At 31.8% G+C, this 20,227-nt stretch overlaps 3 protein-coding genes across 5 annotated transcripts in view; 1 reads left to right on the top strand and 2 right to left on the bottom strand.

Moving 5' to 3' along the window:
• Positions 1-4,495, bottom strand: part of LOC145258272 (RNA exonuclease 5-like) — a 74,951-nt gene extending 70,456 nt beyond the window's left edge. Inside the window, exon 1 of one of the 2 annotated variants that reach the window (XM_080116268.1) lies at positions 4,281-4,495. In XM_080116268.1, coding sequence (XP_079972394.1) covers positions 4,281-4,448 — 168 coding nt within the window. In that variant the 5' untranslated portion in view covers positions 4,449-4,495. Of the gene's footprint in view, positions 1-1,143; positions 1,262-4,280 lie in introns of those variants that run through there. The other variant, XM_080116269.1, reaches the window with a different exon arrangement.
• A 187-nt stretch (positions 4,496-4,682) lies between these two features.
• Positions 4,683-6,524, top strand: LOC145258273 (tubulin-specific chaperone E-like). The gene has a single exon (XM_080116270.1). The coding sequence runs from the start codon at positions 4,709-4,711 to the stop codon at positions 6,221-6,223; it is 1,515 nt and encodes a 504-aa protein (XP_079972396.1). The 5' UTR covers positions 4,683-4,708; the 3' UTR covers positions 6,224-6,524.
• A 12,203-nt stretch (positions 6,525-18,727) lies between these two features.
• The window catches only part of LOC145258270 (bactericidal permeability-increasing protein-like), a 172,309-nt gene continuing 170,809 nt past the window's right edge, over positions 18,728-20,227 (bottom strand). For both annotated transcript variants that reach the window (XM_080116267.1, XM_080116265.1), the window contains exon 15: positions 18,728-20,075. In XM_080116267.1, coding sequence (XP_079972393.1) covers positions 20,031-20,075 — 45 coding nt within the window. In that variant the 3' untranslated portion in view covers positions 18,728-20,030. The remainder of the gene's footprint in view (positions 20,076-20,227) is intronic.

The raw sequence follows: 20,227 nt of genomic DNA, 5'->3' as shown, positions 1-20,227 counted from the left end.
AATCAAACAAATTATTTCAAGACAAAATTCTGTGATATTAAAACACATAAAATCTTTTGTTAATGTAAAGAGTTTTATGATAAATAATTTTTGTTTTCTATCATTACGTCATATCGATTGTTTATATATATATATATATGATGTAAAAGAAACAAACTAACAAATTTAAAACATCTATTTCTACAAAGGAATGTAAACAATTAATTTAATAATTGTCATTAATAAAAACTTTGAATGAAAGTTCAAATTTAAAAACTTTAATTTTATTTCAGGATAAAAAAAAAACAAATCAAATGAATAATCTATTTTATCTAAAAAGTGCAATAGGAGAAATATTTCCACTGTCTATTCTGCAATTGATGCAACATAATATTTATGTTTCAGGGAATTTTTACAATTACTTTATTAAACTTTCAAAATTAGCTGAATTTATCAAGTTTTCATAGTTACCGCAAAAAATGTTTTTTTATAACTTTCATTTTTACCTGTAAAAATAATTTTTTTCCTTTTAGAGATTAACTTGAATCTTTCAAACACGTATCTAACTTCAAAGTAAAAAATTAGCTAATGATAAATGTTTGATAGTTAGATATATTTCAATCCAGAAAATAGAAATTCTTTGTCAGTAACATATTTAGTAGTATGGAATGTGAGGACTAAAGGACAAAATAAGGGAAGCAGGAGTTATGAAGCTGCCGAAAGTAAATCCAACATCAATTTATATAATGATAAGCATAAAAACTCCAAAAGTGAGGAATAGAAAAATTAAAATAATGTGGAACAAAACTGCTTCCTAGATGACTACAACATGGTTGCTTTCAAGTCTAATGTAAACAAATAATAATCAAGTCTTCTTGAGTAAAATTCTGATCATTCTACTCATTGTTACAATCCTCTTGTGTCAGTGATCATCATCCAACTGACAGTCTCTTTATTCCTTATCCTCAAGTGCCCCCAGGCCTTGATAAAGTGATTCATTAATAAAAAAAAATATTTCCAATAATTTATTTGAAAACATTGAAAAATAAAGTTTACATCAAACTTTTGTAACTAAAATACTAATTGAATTTCTAGATTTAAAATGGATTAGATCGCCCATAACCTGTTTAGTCAGTATTTATTTCTCTCTCTAATATTATTTACCTGTCTCCCTTCAAAAATTGGATGTGACTTAGTCACCTGCCTCCCCATGGGGGCTATGGCCATTACCACAATGGTGTTTAATCCAAGAAAAAAAAGAAATATTTGAAAACTTGATGACATCAAAAAGAACAAATGGTAGCTTTATGATGTCATCAAGTTTGCACAATAACAAACAATGAGATTAGCAAGCAATGTCAACTACAAGACTGAAGCTGACTAACCAAGGTTTTTATGGATATACTAAAAAGCAATGAACAAAAAGAATGAAGTAGCAACGATAACTAAACAAATGGTGAAGACATGGATATTGTCGGGGAGAAATGCATTTGAAATGACAGTATGGTGCTAGCAAAAGATGACAGTACAAGAGTGATACTTGCAAATCATTAAATTACAAGTTCTCATGAAATTGTGAAGCTATATTTTGCTTTTGTAGATTTGGAGAAAACTTTTGACAAGAGACGGGCTTTGCTTAAATTAGGGGCAAATGAGTGATTGATGAGGTTGTTCAAGCAATGTACTCATGTGCTCAGCTGTGTTAGAATAAATATTTTTAGTGACGTTTTAAATGTTACAGTGAAAGTACATCAAAGTTCTGTATCAAGTTTTTTCATTTTTATTTTGAAAGAATGCTACGGAAAGTGAAGTTCTTTGAATGAATGTTACCAATAGCAATATGATGATCAGTGATTGTAGTGTTGGAAAACCCTTAGAAAAGGGAAAATTCCATTGCCGCCCAATTTGTGGAAATGTAGTGGAATTAAAGGTTGGTTGGTTTATTTGTAACAAGTGTAAGACAACGGAGATAGATGAGAAATCAGATGTGGATAAAGTATTTTTGGATGGTGAAGCTTATGTTTCGGAATTTTAATGAGTGATTATTTGTAGAATTTGGATTCTTCAGACTATTATTTTTATCTTGGGAGTTATTTTCATGTTTTGGTCAGGTGTATCTTGTCAAACTCAGGAAGGACCCACAAGGATCCGTAGTGTACTTGGATAAAGTTCAGTTGTAAGTTGCACTCTTCTAGGAGTTGAAGGTTCAATCCTCAGGGTGAGTGAAACTTAAAATACCCTTGCAAATTACTTGGGGCTAGTCACGGCTGGCAAAACAAGAACATGCTACCCTGTGGTAGGGTTTTGTTTGAAATTCCATGCAGATTTTTGAATCTGACAGAAAGATTTCCAAATTCGTCAAGATATATCGGAAGAAGGTCAGATATTACATCGACTGAAACATGAAAATAATGCTATTAAAGTTGTCCAGATATTTTGTTGCATGCAGTGTGATGATGTTAGGAAATGAAACCTGGCTAGTGAGGGTTGAGAATACAACTTGTATGGACAGAAATGATATGAGAAGGATACAATGGATATGTAATGTGAATCTTAAAGACAAACTTAGATCTGATGATTCCAGAGGAAGATTAAAACTTGATGGTAGGGGAAAATATGGACACAACAAACTTTATTGGTTTGATCACATGGGAAGAGAGTTCTTGCGTTAGTGGATGTAGAACAGTTGAGGTAGCAGGGTCAAAACGAGAAGGTCAAGGAAAACATGAGAGCAAGTGATATGGTTGGATTTCAAAGAAAGAGAAATAAAGATCTGGTCAGAGATAAGAGTTTCAAAACCAACTTTTAAAAAGCATTCAACACATGTAAAGCTGGCATTAAATTGACTATGATGATAATGATGATGTAAACACTGTATGTTTCTTATGAAAACAGCATGCATGTGTTTGTTACAGTTCCACTAATCCAAGAACATTTCACTGAGAATGCAAGTTAATAAGCATAAAGTCTAAATCGAGTTTTGCATTTATTTAGTTTAAAAAAAACAATCATTTTAATAAATTCATTTTTAATCAGTTATTTTTACACGCAAAATGCAATAGCATACAATAAAACGAATTTTTTAAAATCCTATAATTAAAAATGACGATGTTCACTACAATGAATTTCGGTTTCTTCATAAACAAATCAGCCATTTTGATCTTTTGTTAATAATTTTAAAAATAACGAAATAACTTTGTGATCCTTTGAAAGGAATTTGGAAGCATTTAAACTGCCAAATAGATATTTCTGCCTTTAAAATTCTTAGCAAACCTTTGTGTCTTGAAAGTTTTGGAATAATTTTATAAATATTGATTCAAACTACATTAAAATAACAAAAGGTCGTTTATAGTTTTATAGCAATTTAGTTAACTAATAAATTTATACCTCTTATACCTAACTTATCCTAAGTTCAAATCCCCCCCCCCTAAAAGAAACAATTATGGTTAACTGCCTTAAAACGCTATTCAGTTCGAGAATGACCCGGAAATAAACGATCATTTCATATTAAATTTATATGCGAAATTAATCCTTCACTCTTGAGGAGTTGCGCAATCATCAACCGCACTTTTCTCAAACCAGCATTGCATTGAGTTCAATGACAACTGGAAACAATGCTTTGATTGGCTAGGATCAAAGTGTACTATCTGTTCCGATACTACATTTCGGTACTTTTATATAATTTGAACTGAACAAAGCAGATTTTGATGAAATGTACTAGGGGACCACACAAAGACGATCAATGTGCACTACTGCACTGGTTGTACAACCCGCAAAGAGTTTATCCTGAAAGCCGTTCTTAACATGGGGAGGTTGGGGTGTTTATTCCGAAAGGCATTTTCTTATTTTCAACCTCCCCGTAATAAACTTCTTCGGGTGGTCCCCCATTGCACTTTCACCCGGATTTTTGTTAAACTAAAACTAAAACTTAAGTTAGGATTAGTTTAAGGCATAAAAAACTCAGTTCGGTTCAGATTCTGTAGAAGCACCTACATTTCATCTTTACTTTCTTGAAAAGATCCCTCGACTGAGGCAATTTTACTTTTTTATCCCAATCCAGAGTGCCCTTTTTGAGAAGCTGGATTTTTCTCATATTAAAAACTGGCCTTGCGTTCGTGGTGAGGCAAATAAAGAAAGATTCTGTTGTTTCAAAGTTTTCTTTCACAACAAAATTTTAGAGTCTATGCTACTTTACGAGTTAGTCCATAATTGAAGAGAGGATATTTGGATATCAAGTGATAAATTTAATAGAAAATGAGGGTCCACGTTGTTTTTATGACGGTGATCGAACAAGACCTTACCTTAATGTCTTCAGTTTGTCTTGATTGAAGTAAGCTTAAAAGTGCAGCTTTTCGTTTACATTTTGCTTCCAAACGTCTTTTTTTCCTTTCAGGCATGACTGAAGTAACAGTAACAATTTTTCCGTTTTGGGCATAATTTTTTCGTTTGGCACGCGGAATAGACGCCATGATTAATGTACCGGTGACAAGAAAATAAATCTCTTTCACAAAAAAATGACCGACCGATTAAAATATTTCACCATAAAAAATGTAATCAAATAAAAAGAGAAACGATCATATATTTTCCCCATTTGTAAAATATTGCTTATTCATTAAAATAATAATTTCTTTAATATTTTAATTTATTATTAATTTTTTTTTTTTTTTTTTTTTTTTTTTTTTTTTTTTTTTAATATACTCAAACTCAATTAACCGGTGTTACCGGAAATATGAAACCTCAAATAGCGTCACCACGTCCAATACCTACAAAAATGAAACGTCCTGATGGAAGCGAATTGTGTATCGGTGATCGTATCGAATGTGATGAACATCGCGGTACGTTGAAATTTATCGGAGAAATTGAAAATATGACCGGAATTTGGTTGGGTATCGAGTGGGATGACGTATCACGGGGTAAACATGATGGGAGCTACAAAGGCCGACGGTATTTCGAGACGAGAAATCCAAATGCAGGTTCGTTTATCACGCCTAAAAAAGCTAAGTTAGGCGTTTCTTTTCACGAGGCCTATCAAATGAAGTTGCTCGAATTAAATAACAAGGTTAGTAGGTTGTTAGTTTTAGAAAAACATGCCATTTACGGAATAGGTCCTACCGAAACAATTCTACCGCAGACTTTTTCCGGGCTATTCGAGCTAGATTTGTCGCGTAATTTATTACGAAGTTGGGACGATGTGCATGACATAACCGTTTTAATTCCCACTTTAACTACATTGAATGTTAGTCATAATCGATTGGAATTGTCTATCGTTAAAGATGAACTTCCTAAGGTATTATTTAATAATATTCAAGAACTTTCAATGAATCACATGGCCTACAATTGGCGTGATATCCTAACTTGCACAACTATGTTTCCCAATCTACGCAGGTTGTTTGTTGGTCACAATAATTTAAGTGAATTGATCGACTCGAATGGTTATTTACAAGAACTTGAACAACTTTCTCTAATATATAACCATCTTACTGAATGGGAAGAGGTTTTAAAACTCGGCCATCTTCCTGAACTAAAAACCCTGTATCTCTATAATAACGCCCTATCAACCACTTACTTTGACGACGTCTCTTTAGAGACAGAAGAAAAGACGAACTATTTTCCAAAACTGGAGGAATTGGGTTTAAACGACAACAACATCCAACATCTGTCAGCAATTGACGAACTTAGCAAATTACCAAATCTCCGGAGTTTTTCGATTCTTAACAACCCTTTAAACGACGAAATTAAAGAATTACGCTTAATAATTATTGGAAAACTCGGCGGATTAGAAATGTACACAAAAACTCCAATCGTCGAAGTTGATCGGAAAAATGGCGAAATTTACTACCTTCACATGATTGCCAAGCAAGCCTTAGTTAATAAATGGACAGAAGAGACAATGGTCAAACAACACTCTCGTTACAGAGAACTTGTGAAAAAGTATGGACTACCTGATCCCAACGCACTCCAACAAGCGTCTACCAATTTGAAAGACAAATTGATACCCGTGAACTTTAAATCTCCAAACGCTCCTGATAAATCATTCAAACAAAAGAAATTGTCTCCAACAATGACAGTTTTAAAGTTAAAATCTTTTGTGCAAAGACTCTTCAAAGTTCCTGATATCATTAATATGACTTTATCCTATGTTAGTAAGCGATGTCCCGAATTGGAAGTTGAATTTGACGAGGATCTTGCGGAGTTGAGTTATTATAGCCTTGAAAAAGATGACACGATCATTGTCAAATGGTGACAGCAACATTATCACACTAAAAACGTTTCTGGAATTTTTCAACTATGCAGCTTTGTGCTGCTCGGACTGTTTTGTCCCCAACCAGAGAAGAAGAAATCTTTCTAGACTGGGACAATTTATATAGTAAAGTAATGGCTATATGTCCACATTAAACTTGATCTTGTGTCATGAGGAAGGATGGTAAATCACAATTTTCAAATCAAGCCTTTAGGATGATCCCCACTAAATCTTATTTAATGTCCTTGTACCATTCTTGGAAACATTTTTTATGGATAATAAAAAGAAAATTCTACTGTTAAAACATATCGATATATACTTTTTCTTAGCTTTTCAGCTTTTATTTATTTATTTATTATCATGAGGATCGTCCCAAAAGTAAACCCTCTGTTTTTTTTATTTTATTTATTTTTTGTTGGGGAGACGGGAATGGTACCATGAAGACGAATGACATTTTGAGCTTTAGAATTTATTTTTCTACATAGTCGCCACCATTCTCAAGGAATCCAATGATGCATCTTTGTTTCTGACGCACGTCAATGATGGGTTTGATTTCTTAGCGCCTCATACCGTTAATATCCTCAACAGAGGAAGGAAACTTTAAAGTCATGAATGTCATAAGAATGCAGTTTGTAATCCTCTTTGATCCATTCTGGTGGAATAAAAATTAGGAGGCATTACTTTTGGAACGTCCCTCGTATTTGGTTTTGGTTGCTGTTTATGCGTTTCAAATTCTTTTTGAGGGGTATTTAAAACTAAAATACAATTCAATTATTCTTATTTTTAAAATGATTATAACTTTTATTTATTAAATGATGGTAACTTTTATTTTTTAGACTAGTTGTAGCTGGCCATGCGTTGCTGTGGCACGAAACAAACAGAAAATGCAAAATGTATGTTTCTAATGTTTATGTTCTCAATACCTGTGGATTGCTTTCAAATATAATTGTTCGATACTGTACTAATATAAATATTGATGCTCAAGTGGAATCAGTAGTATTTAATGTATTGCCATGTCACAGTAATGAAAATATCCAAAATGCATGCAGGATGATAAGGTATAAATTAATAATGAAAGGAAATAGTTTTCAAAGGAATTAGAAATTTAAGCTATTTTCCATGTCTTTACGGCAAATGTCACATGACAAAACATAGCCGAAGTCGTTTTATTGAATCATGGAAGACTTAACGTAACGTCATAATTTGGTAAATAATATTGGTAATAATTTGACAAAAAATGTAAGTAGTTATAATTTTGTTTTTTAAATAAAAATCAATTTTTCGACTATCTGATTTCACTACAATATTGAAAAAGCACCCTTTTTTATCGGCCGACCTGTACAATGAACACCCCACATGATTTGACCCAGAAACTAACGGGGAAAAAATAGAAAGATAATAAATTTTTAAAAAATACTTTTAATTTACTGATTAGATATATATTTAATTTTCTCAAGAGAAGTTGCAGATTGTATTACATTGATTATATTTTTTTGCAAAGTTGTGTTTTTTGTTTTCAAATGCACGCTGAACTGAACACTTGCACACAAATACATGCATGCACGGTTCTGACAGAAATGAATGTGTAAACAAACAGGACAAAGCTGATTGCACGGCAACCAAGAAGGCTAACATGCTTGCCAATTGCTTTTTTTTTTTTTACATAGGCATCACCACTTATCAAGGCCAAGAGGCCACTCGAGGATAAGGGTTAAAGGTTTGCCTCAAACTCTACATTGGACCTAGCAAATCACTCTTTCCCTGATTTTCCTTTGCAGACAGAAACCACATTAAATGATATGAAAATCACCCTTTTTCAATGCATGATATCATAAAAAACTTAGACACCTCAAAAGTATGTGGACCTGATTTCATCCCGGCTGTACTATTAAAAAAATGTTCAATTCAGTTGCTCCACTTCTCTCCAAACTCTTCAACAAATTCCTTAACGAATCTTGTTTTCCTAATTGCTGGAAAACTGCTTCTGTGTTACCAGTTTACAAGAATTCTAACGAAAGAACTGACCCATTAAATTATCGCCCCATTAGCTTTCTCCCTCTTTTCGCCAAAATATTTGAGTTCATAATCAATCAAGCTCTAGTCCATCATCTTACAGCTGCTAAACGTCTGTCTGATCAACAATATGGATTTAGGCAAACCCGTTCTACTGCAGATACTCTAACTATAATCTCTGAAGTATTTACCATGCACTGATAAAGCAGGGGGAAGTAGGGCAGTAGCCCTAGATATATCTAAGACTTTTGACAGCGTATGGCACGAGGGACTTCTCAGGAAAATCAGATCATATGGTATTACTGGACTAATACTTAACATAATTAAATCCTTTTTAAGTAAGAGAAGAATCCAGGTTGTCCTTGATGGGCGTCCGTCAAAACAATATGATGTAAATGCAGGAGTACCTCAGGGGTCGATCCTTAGACCTTTATATATTTCTAATATTCATAAACGACCTCCCTAAGAAAATTGTCTCTGAAATGAGTATATTTACTGATGATACCACGCTGTATAACAGGCACGAGGGGGAAATGAACACATATCCAAGGCAATGACAGAAACTTAGAAGAAGACCTCGTCTGTAGTGAAATGGGGACAAAAATGGATGGTCACATTCAATGCTGCCAAAACTAAGCTTCTTTTCTCCAATAATTGCAAGAAACCTTCTCAACCACCAATAGCTATGGCTAATGATACATTATCTGAAAGTCCTCGGCTTAACGTTCACAGGGAACATGAGCTGGAACAGATACATCAAGGGCATTGCCGCAAGGAAGGTGGGCTCTCTCTATCATGCTAGAAAGTTACTTATGCCTGAAAGTATCCTGTACCTCTACAAGGCCACCATTCGCCCATGTATGGAGTATTGTAGTCAAATTAGGGTTGGTGTATTTGCTACTAGTGTCTCACTCTTGGACAGGATTCAGAAGAGAGTTGCCAACCTAATAGGTCCTGTCAGCTAGGCTGTCAGCTTTGTCTCATCGATGAAATGTTGTGTCCCTCTGCCAAGTATTTTAATGGCATGTGCTCTGACGAACAACAAACCCTCTTACCACTTGACATAAATAACTCTGACAAACCCGACAATCAGCAAAATCCCACCCTTACACAGTAGAGATCCTCATACTCTAATAGTTCCTTCCCCAGAACTGCTGTACTTTGGAATTCTCTTCTGGTTCCTGCTTCCCCAAATGTACTGACTTGCAGAAGTTCAAGTGTAATGTAAACAGACATCTTGCTGCTCAACTCCTGTCGTAGTATCCTTGCAATTATGTCCCCGATAGTAGCCTCTACATCAAAGTGGCAATGTGCCTTGTTTCAGGTGAAAATGCAATAAAAAAAAAAAAATACAATAAAAAAAAATGTAAATGTACTAAATCTATATTTATAATATATATTTAATTTTCTCAAGTTGCAGTTTGTTTTGTTTATTTATATTTATTAAAGTTTTTTGCAAGGTATTTAACAATAAAAGTTTTTGTTTTCAAACGCATGCTGAACCAAACATACACACAAACACATGCATACATGCACAAATTTACTGAATATCTACATGTATTTATTTTTCTCCAGAGAATTTGAATTTTGTATTGTTTATTCATTATTTTTTTTGCAATTGTTTTAACAACTGAAGTTGGGTTTTTTGTATCAGCGGCATTGCCGAGCCAAATAATATGTGTTTTAGTGATGCCATATTTTTAATTTTATTAATCGTTTGTTTATAGAATAGAATAGAATTCTGATTTTTTTAAAATTCCATTTTCACCCCAAACAAGGCACAGTGCCACTCTGATGTAGGGGGCTACTATCAGGAACATAAGTTACAGGGATACTATGTAGGGAGATGAGCAAGATGTTTGTTCACATTACATTTGAACTTCTGTATGTCAGTACAGTTGGGAAGGCAGAATCCCGGAATGGAGTTCCAAAGTCTAGCAGATCTGGGGAAGAAAGTATTGGAGTGGAAAGCTTTCTTACCTCTAGAGATCTCTACTGCATATGGGTGGGATTTTGCTGTTGGGGATATTTACATCGTGGGGTTACAAGTGCTTGTAGTTCATTGGAACATTCACCATTAACGTACTTGTAGAACAGGCAGAGGAATGCAACATTTCGTCAATGGGACAGAGGTTGAAGCTTAGATGCCAGTTTAAGACCTATCATGTTGGCGACTCTCTTTTGAATCTTGTCCAGCAATGAGACACCAGTAGCAGATGTACCAGTCCAAATGTGACAACAATACTCCATACATGATCGAATAGTGACCTTGTAGAGGTACAGGATACTTTCAAGCGCAAGTAACTTTTTAATAGTGTAGAGAGTGCCTACCTTCCGCACATTGGCCCTGGCAATGCTCTCAATGTATCTGTTCCAACTCATGTAAACGTTAAGCCGAGGATTTTAAAAGAAGTACTTTCATAAATGTATAGCTATTGGTGGTTCAGAAGGGTTTTTTTAATGATGGTAAATTTTATTTTTTAAATGATGTTAACTTTCATTTTTTAAATAATGGTAACTTTTATTTTTGAAATGATGGTAACTTTTATTTTTTAAATAATGGTAACTTTTATTTTTTAAATGATGGTAACTTTTATTTTTTAAATGATTGTAACTGTTTTTTTTTTAAATAATGGTAACTTTTATTTTTTAAATGATGGTAACTTTTATTTTTTAAATGATTGTAACTGTTTTTTTTTTTAAATAATGGTAACTTTTATTTTTTAAATGATGGTAACTTTTATTTTTTAAATTATGGTAACTTTTATTTTTTAAATGATGGTAACTTTTATTTTTAAAATGATGGTAACTTTTATTTTTTAAATGATGGTAACTTTTATTTTTAAAATGATGGTAACTTTTATTTTTTAAATGATGGTAACTTTTATTTTTTAAATGATGGTAACTTTTATTTTTTAAATGATGGTAACTTTTATTTTTAAAATGATGGTAACTTTTATTTTTTAGATGATGGTAACTTTTATTTTTTAAATGATGGTAACTTTTATTTTTTAAATAATGGTAACTTTTATTTTTTTAATGATGGTAACTTTTATTTTTTAAATAATGGTAACTTTTATTTTTTAAATGATGGTAACTTTTATTTTTTAGATGATGGTAACTTTTATTTTTTAAATGATGGTAACTTTTATTTTTTAAATGATGGTAACTTTTATTTTTTAAATGATGGTAACTTTTATTTTTAAAATGATGGTAACTTTTGTTTTTTAGATGATGGTAACTTTATTTTTTAAATGATTGGAACTGTTTTTTTTTTAATGATGGTAACTTAATTTTTCAAATAATGGTAACTTTTATTTTTTTAAATAAGGATAAATTTTATATTTTAAATGAGTGTAACTTTATTTTTTAAATGATAGTAACTTTTATTTTTTAAATGATGGTAACTTTATTTTTGAAATGATGGTAACTTTTATTTTTTAAATAATGGTAAATTTATTTTTTAAATGATCGTAACTTTTATTTTTTAAAATAATGGTAACTTTTATTTTTTAAATGATGATGAATTTATTTTTAAATGATCGTAACTTTTTTAAACGATGGCACTTTTATTTTTTAAATGATGGTAACTTTTATTTTTTAAACTTTAGTTTTTATGCTTTATCCATTTAAACCTTGCACAATTATGGAGGAGTTGTTTCTCCAACGTCTGGTGTGAAAGAGGGAGATTCTTTTATTTACTTGATCCCCCACCCCCATTTCTATGTTTTTATTAAGGATTGAAGGGCAGGAAGACTAGTACTGTCTTGTAAGCTCTCATCTCCACATAATTTGCTCAAATTGTTCTTGAAGCCGTTTTTAATTCTGCGTTCATTTTGGAATGGAGTATTTTATCTTGTAGCAGTTGTGGTCGATGGATATTTCCAATTATTATTAGTAGATGCATAAAAATATAAAAGAACACACCCCAAAGATGCACCTAAAAAACATTGCACAATTTTGTTTAGAAATAGTTGTATAGATTTTTTTTGCTTTCAATTCTTTAATCAAAAATATTTTATTTGTAAAATTTCTGTTGATATATTTTCATAGATAAATAAATGAAAAAAATATTTTAAATATAATTTACACATTTAGTAGAACATAGAAAAACATTTTCACAATTTTTCATAATAAAAAAAAACAAGTTCCTTAAAATCAGATAATTTAGTAAGAAACTCTAGTTGAGACCCATGGAGTTTGCTGGACACATTTAAATAACTTCTTGCTGCTTCAAAATAATCATCATTTAAATAATGGTAACTTTCTTTTTTAAATTATGGTAACTTTATTTTTTAAATGATGGTAACTTTTTTTTTGTAAATGATGGTAACTTTCTTTTTTAAATAATAGTAACTTTTATATCTTAAATGATGGTAACTTTTATTTTTTAAATGATGGTAACTTTTATTTTTTAAATGATGGTAACATTTATTTTTTAAATGATAGTAACTTTATTTTTTAAATGATGGTAACTTTTATTTTTTAAATGATAGTAACTTTTATTTTTTAAATGATAGTAACTTTTATTTTTTAAATGATGGCAACTTTATTTTTTAAATGATGGTAACTTTTATTTTTAAATGATAGTAACTTTATTTTTTTAATGATGGTAACTTTTTTTTTTAAATGATGGTAAATTTTTTTTTTAAATGATGATAACTTTATTTTTTAAATGATGGTAACTTTTATTTTTTAAATGATGGCAACTTTATTTTTTAAATGATGGTAACTTTTATTTTTAAATGATAGTAACTTTATTTTTTTAATGATGGTAACTTTTTTTTTAAATGATGGTAACTTTTATTTTTTAGATGAGTGTAACTTTATTTTTTAAATGATGGTAATTTTTATTTTTTAAACGATGGTAACTTCTATTTTTTAAATAATGGTAACTGTTTTTTTAAATTATGGTAACTTTTATTTTATTTTTTAAATGATGGTAACTTTTATTTTTAAATGATGATAACTTTCATTTTTTGGTAACTGTTTTTTAATGATGGTAACTTTTATTTTTAAAATGATGGTAACTTTTATTTTTAAATGATGCTAACTTTTATTTTTAAATGATGGTAACTTTTATTTTTTAAATAAAGATAAATTTATTTTTAAAGGATCATAACTTTTTTTAAATGATGGTAACTTTTATTTTTTAAATAATGATAAATTTATTTTTTAAATAATAGTGACTTTTATTTTTAAACATTAGTTTTTATGCTTTATCCATTTAAACCTTGCACAATTATGGAGGAGTTGTTTCTCCAACGTTTGGTGTGAAAGAGGGAGATTCTTTTATTTACTTGATCCCCCCCCATTTCTATGTTTCTATTAAGGATTGAAGGGCAGGAAGACTAGTACTGTCTTGTAAGCTCTCATCTCCACATAATTGCTCAAATTGTTCTTGAAGCCGTTTATTAATTCTGCGTTCATTTTGGAATGGATTATTTCCCTTGTAGCAGTTGTGTTCGATGGATATGCACTATGCGGCATTTCTTTTTCCAATTATTATTAGTAGATGCATAAAAATCTAAAAGAACATACCCCAAAGATGCACCTAAAAAACATTGCACAATTTTGTTTAGAAATAGTTGTATAGATTTTTTTTGCTTTCAATTCTTTAATCAAAAATATTTTATTTGTAAAATTTCTGTTGATATATTTTCATAGATAAATAAATGAAAAAAATATTTTAAATATAATTTACACATTTAGTAGAACATAGAAAAACATTTTCACCATTTATCATAATAGAAAAAACAAGTTCCTTAAAATCAGATAATTTAGTAAGAAACTTTAGTTGGTACCCGTGGAGTTTGCTGGACACATATTTAAATAACTTCTTGCTGCTTCCAAATAATCATCATTATCATATTTGATTTAATTTCTGTTTTACATGCTATCATGTGTTAGGCAGCTTTGGAATTTCAAATTAACCAATCGATCTTTGTTTATCTTTCTCTTAAATACTTTCTAATCACTTCTTCCCATGTTTTACTTGGTATTTCTCTATGAAATAAACCTGCTACAACAACTATTCTACATGTTAACCCAAGAATTCGCATATATTCCTTCAATGTGACCATACTATCAAAGTCTCATATTCTATTCAAATCTTCCTATACAATCAGATTTTAATTTTCCTCTAAGGTAAAAAGATCTAAGCCTGACTATACATATTGATTGTATTATCTGATATGATTTCTTCCATGCAACTGACCAGATTATTATGCATGTCAAATGGTCAATGATCAATGGGTGAAAAACGATAATGATAAATGGAAATTAGGTGATAGTGATAAAAATAAATAGTCGATAGCTAAAAGAGATAATGATAAATAGTTAATGGGTTATAGTAATAATGATAAATAATTAATGGATAAAAGTGATAATGATAAATAGTTAATGGGTGATAGTAATAATGATAAATAGTTAGTGGGTGAAATTGATAATGATAAATATTTAGTGGGTGATAGTAATAATGATAAATAGTTAGTGGGTGATAGTAATAATGATAAATAGTTAATGGATGAAATTGATAATGATAAATAGTGGGTGATAGTAATAATGAGGTATAGTTAGTGGGTGAAATTGATAATGATAAATAGTTAGTGGGTGATAGTAATAATGATAAATAGTAAAAAAAGTGCTCCACTTCACCGCCACAGAATGGATCTTCTTTTCTAGTTTTCACATCTTGATCAATGCTCTTTCAGATGGTACTAGTTTCGAATCGGTCAGATGCAAATGACAAAAGTATTTAGCAGACATGCAAACACACACAAACAGGTCCCATTTATATAATAGACTAGCATGGATTCCCAATATTGCCCGGGTCCACATAAATTTCCGTTTGTACACAATTGCTATACTAAGGATATTGAGCACATTTTCATTATTATATGTCAACTTCATCATGAGCAATATTGATACCCCCACACCAATTTCCAATATAAAAGATACTTAAAAACGGATAAAAACATGAAAAAAGAAAAAGTATGTGATAACCTCCTCATCAAATATTTCTGCAGAAGGAATACAAAGAGAAGAAGCTACTTTCCGGATATTGAGCACTTTTGCTGCCTGTGTGTTAAACCCCCCTCATCCCAAAAAATAGACCAGTCGGATGCGGATTACAAAAGATTTTAGCAGACATACAAACACCCACATACATGCACACAAACACAGACAAGCCTCTTTTATATAATAGACTAGCAGGGGTACCTGGCATTGCCCGGGTGGAAAGAGGTGGTATATTGAGCAATCAACCCCCAGCCCTAAAAAAAAATTAACTAATTTTTTTTCCAATCAAAATAGCAGTGAGTACCCGTGCGAGTGCAAAAAAAAAAAAAAGAGAAAAAGTTAGCAAAAAAAAAGTTAGCCACAGTAGCTAGGCTTGAACCTGTAACGCGAAAGAAGAAAAGGAGGTGAAAAAAGCTAATGCATTAGCTGTCTCAGCCACGGCGACTTATGACGTCACAGGCCTTCGAAATAACGTCTTTTTGACGTATGTTGAGATTGTTAGCTTATGACTATAAATGTTGACACTAAAAATTGACCCCTCCTTTCAAAAAAAGCAGCCCAGTTGACAGCACAGAATTAATCTTTTTGGCCAAATTTTAAATATTTGTCATCCAAAAGATCAATCTTTCTAACGATACCAATTTTGTCATTGTTTGATGCGTCTGTTAAAAGTTTTTGACAGACATACAAACATGCACAGATACAGACACACACAAACACACATATTCCCTTTTATATATTAGACTAGCAGGGGTACCCAGCGTTGCCAGGTTTGACAGAGCTACTATGCTAAGGATATCGAACAACCCCCAGAAAAGAAGGGAAGAAGTAGGTGACAACCCTTCTAAAAGAAATAAATGAATCTGGTGTTGTCCGGGTGAATGAGTTGCTATACTAAGGATATTGAGCAACTACTAGTCCCCACCAGCCTCCTAAAAAAATAAATGAATCAAAACAACTTTTGTTTCAATCAAAATACTGAGTACCCATGCAACTGCAAAAAAAAAAAAAAAATAGCCGCAGTAGGCAGGCTCGAACCTGTAATAAGGAAAAGGAGGTGAAAAAAGCTAACGTGCACACACACACACGCACACACACACACAAACATTTTTTCTTTTATATAATAGAAGATGCCTTGTGTCTCTGTCTGTAGTAATCATAAAAACTTATTTTTTTCTTATGAATCAATGTTCAAATCAATTTTCATTGATTCCATCTGTCTCCTAAAGAACTTCTTTATCTCCTTTGGGAATCACGGTCAGCAGCGAGAATCTTGGAAACATCAAAGAAAGATTATCCCACCCACCCCGCTCTGTCTCTCTCTCCTGTTTCAATCCACTGGACACTCTAGCAATGACGGTTGTCACCTGAAGATAACTGCTGGTTGACCTCCAAAGAACTTTCATTTGAAAACTAACCAACTTTATGCCCCTGAAATAAACCATTTCGTTGTTGTGTTAAGAAATTTTTTTTTTTTTTGCTATGTTTTTGTTTACTAATATATAAAGAAGTGCGTCCTGTATCACTAAAAGATTACCTAGGGATATGAATGAAAACAAAGCCTTATACCAAGATCCAAAAAAGAAGAAATCTTGCTAGTCTCTCTTTACTCTATCCTTATGTCCATAAAAAATACTTGAGATCAAATTTCTGGTTCCTCTGTGTAAAATATTCACAGCAAGAACTCGTTTTATTACAACAACAAAGAAAAACTTTCCTCTCTTCCTCCCTATGCTAAGAAACAGGCAGAATTTTAATGACCATTTAAAAACCGAAAGCTTTTTTATTCTTTAAATTAAATATTTATTTTGGGGAAACAAACGAAAACACGCATCATTATTTGGCTTTCTAATTCCTATCATATAATTCCAATACGTAACTATTTTCAAAGTGCCAAATATTGTTCTTATTAACAAAACTTTTGTTTGGTATTTTGCAGCATTTTCCATAAACTGCTTGGATAATTCCGATGATAGCACGGTCCTTATACTGCATAAGCACCTTTTTCATCTTAGCAATACCATCTTTACTGATTGGATGAGATCATATTCTTAAATTATAACTTACATACAAACAGGAAATGCTTTAGTGTATTATTAAAGAAATTTAAGATCAGCATTAAATAAAATCTTGTTCAATGTTTATATTTATCAAACACTGCATTACAATATTAATGAAGACACCTGTGATGGAATAGAACCAGAAAAAGTGTTTATTAAAAATGGATCAGTCACATGACCGAGATCTATTTCCTTTTGTATTTACACGCAATCTCTTGTGTAGTAATAAGTTGTAGTTTGGTTAGTTGAAGCAGACATAATAAAACTTGGAAGGAAAAGCATTGGGCAATTCAAATAGGGGCAGGTAGCCAGATGTCAGTGGGCACTAGGCAGGTAGCCGGACATCAAAGGCTGTAGGAGCTGCAGGAGAAAGCTGGAGAGTTGCTGGAGTGAACTGAGGGTATTGGAGTCGTTGCAGTAGTAAGCTGGTCGCTGGAAGCTGCAAGAGTGAGCTGGAAAGTTGCTGGAGTCACTGGAAATGAGCCAGAGTTGAAGCAAGTTCAAGAATTCAGGAACTGGAGTGGCATGCTGTGAAGGGGAGGCCCAGGATACAGGCAGCAGTAGAAAGTGGAGTGTGCATTGCATTCTCTCACCCCTCGTCCCCACGGCAACAATGCTGATTTAACAAGAGTCAAGTTGAGATGAGAGGTCTTCTAACTCCTGAGCTAAACTGGAAATTTGCTTCATGTTGAACTGTTCATGATACAGACTCGATGGCCAGTGATGATGTCGCTAAACAATGGATGGCTATAATCAATTTCACACCATATTATTTACAGTTAAAAGTGTCTTCGTGTTTATTAACTGTATTTATTTTAATTTAGGTTCAAAATTATAGCCTTTTGTTTTTGTTTAGTTTGTGAAAGATGAAGTTTTTGTGTTTTCTCTTGGTTGTTTAAAAACGATCGTTACTATTTTTAGCATAAGTGATAGTGACGTATTTCTGGGAGTGTCGAGTTTCAGCCGACAGCATGTTTGCATATGCGTTGTTCTAATTGTGAACAAAGGATAAACAGTGACAAAATTTGTATCTCCAATGATGCTGGGTTAAACATGGCTGAGAGGGAAAAGATAACGAAATACCAACGTCTTTGGTATAAGACATGAAAAGAAACTGGAATCTGAGGAAGATCTCCATCATTCTAGTAATTATAGGAGCAATCGGACTAATGAAAAAGAATTTAAAAAACTACTCAGGAAATATACCAGTAAATCAAGTGAGATACACACAATTGCATGGAAAAGGACGATTAGAATCTTAAAAAAATCTCTTAGTTGGAATGCATGTTATGGGTGAATGTTTGGCATCCAATAGGATGCCCCATCTCCAGCTAGAATAAAATCATAAGAAAATTGAAAACACAAAAAAGTAAAACCAATAAGAAGTTTAAAACAAAATAGAAAACAATGTAAAAACATTTTTCATGATTTTTATTTCAATAAAATGGATAAATTTTTATTCAAAATATGTAAATGGCAAAAGTGATCTAATACAATAAGCATATGGTTGACATTATGTTTAAATTATGTTTTTATGTATTCATTCATATCCAAAACTAATACTTCCTTTGGTATCTGCTGTACCTTTTGAAATTATCTCACTGCATTATTCAGTATTGTCGAGTGCTTAAGTTAGAACAAGAACAAAATGACTGACATAAGACTGACGTTAGGGAAGTCTCGATAATCGCTCATAAATCGAAAATGAAACAAAATACTGATAGAAACCCACCCAATAAATGTTACTGTGACAGTAAAATTAAAGGTATTGTAAAGCCTATCAGGGTATTTTGCTAAATTTTTGATTTTTCAGAGAGACTCCTCAGATGACCGTCTCTTGTCAGTCATTTTGTTCTTAAGCACTCAACACTACTTGTGGTTTGAAGTAAATAAACGCTTTAAAATAAGTTACACCCCCCATCCAAAAAAATTATCCAGGTAGGTAGAGAGTAATTTATCTTGCTTTTGGTAAGATTTAATTGTTATACATTTGTTTCTAGCACTTTTTCATTTTGTTGTCTATACTACAAAATGCCCTATAGTTTTTATTTGCAAAACACTGCATGCACATAATGTTTAGAGACAGGCCTTGTTTGATTAAACGTTACAAAGATTTTGAATTAATATATAGATGTTTCTTTTATCTAAATATATTTGGTTCAGTTTCAGCTAGAGACACAAACAGAAAAAAGGCTCTATTTTTATATATAGATGAGCACTTGATTGTGTATATGTGTATGTAAAAATATTGCTATTTACTTGCCTACTGGCAAGGGCAAAGTTAGACACAAGGTCACTTAGTGATGTGAAGAGACCAGCTTCCTCACGAATGAGGATTCCTTCTAAATGCCTCCTGAGACCGAGCAGATACTACACTTGATCATAGCCCAAAAGGTTAGTAGTAAATGTCCCCATTTCCATTATTCTATACATAATTTCATATAAGTATTATTTTTTGTAAACAAACAAGAATTAAGAGAATGCATCTCTTTTATAAAGCAATCAATATTTTTATTTCACCAAATGACATCATCAATCTGGCTTTTTTATTCATTAATTTCTACGATTCTACTTAAAACAAAATTTGAATGTCAGATAAACCTAATTCCTTTTATATTCATACAAACATCTCTTGGTTCCTTCGTGATTGTATTTTCTGCTTGCAGTTTTCCAATCGGGTCAGATCAATTTACTCGCTGAGTTCTTCTTGAGATTCATTACAGAAAGTCAATATGGAAGTCTGTGCCAATGACAAGGCAACGCTGCAAGACAGAAACATTAGAAGTAAATGATAACAATTGAAAGTAAATGAAATTGAAAGGATGAAGTAAAAGTGTTTGGTCACTAACAAAAATACAAATTCACAATCAAATATGGGGTATCAAAGGGAGATAATTCGGCAATTTTAAAGTAA

This window comes from Euprymna scolopes, chromosome 33, assembly GCF_053919585.1.
Source record: "Euprymna scolopes isolate OS-2025 chromosome 33, ASM5391958v1, whole genome shotgun sequence".
Taxonomy (NCBI): domain Eukaryota; kingdom Metazoa; phylum Mollusca; class Cephalopoda; order Sepiida; family Sepiolidae; genus Euprymna; species Euprymna scolopes.
The sequence above is the reverse complement of the archived record's forward strand: the minus strand, read 5'-3'. Positions and strand labels throughout refer to the sequence as shown.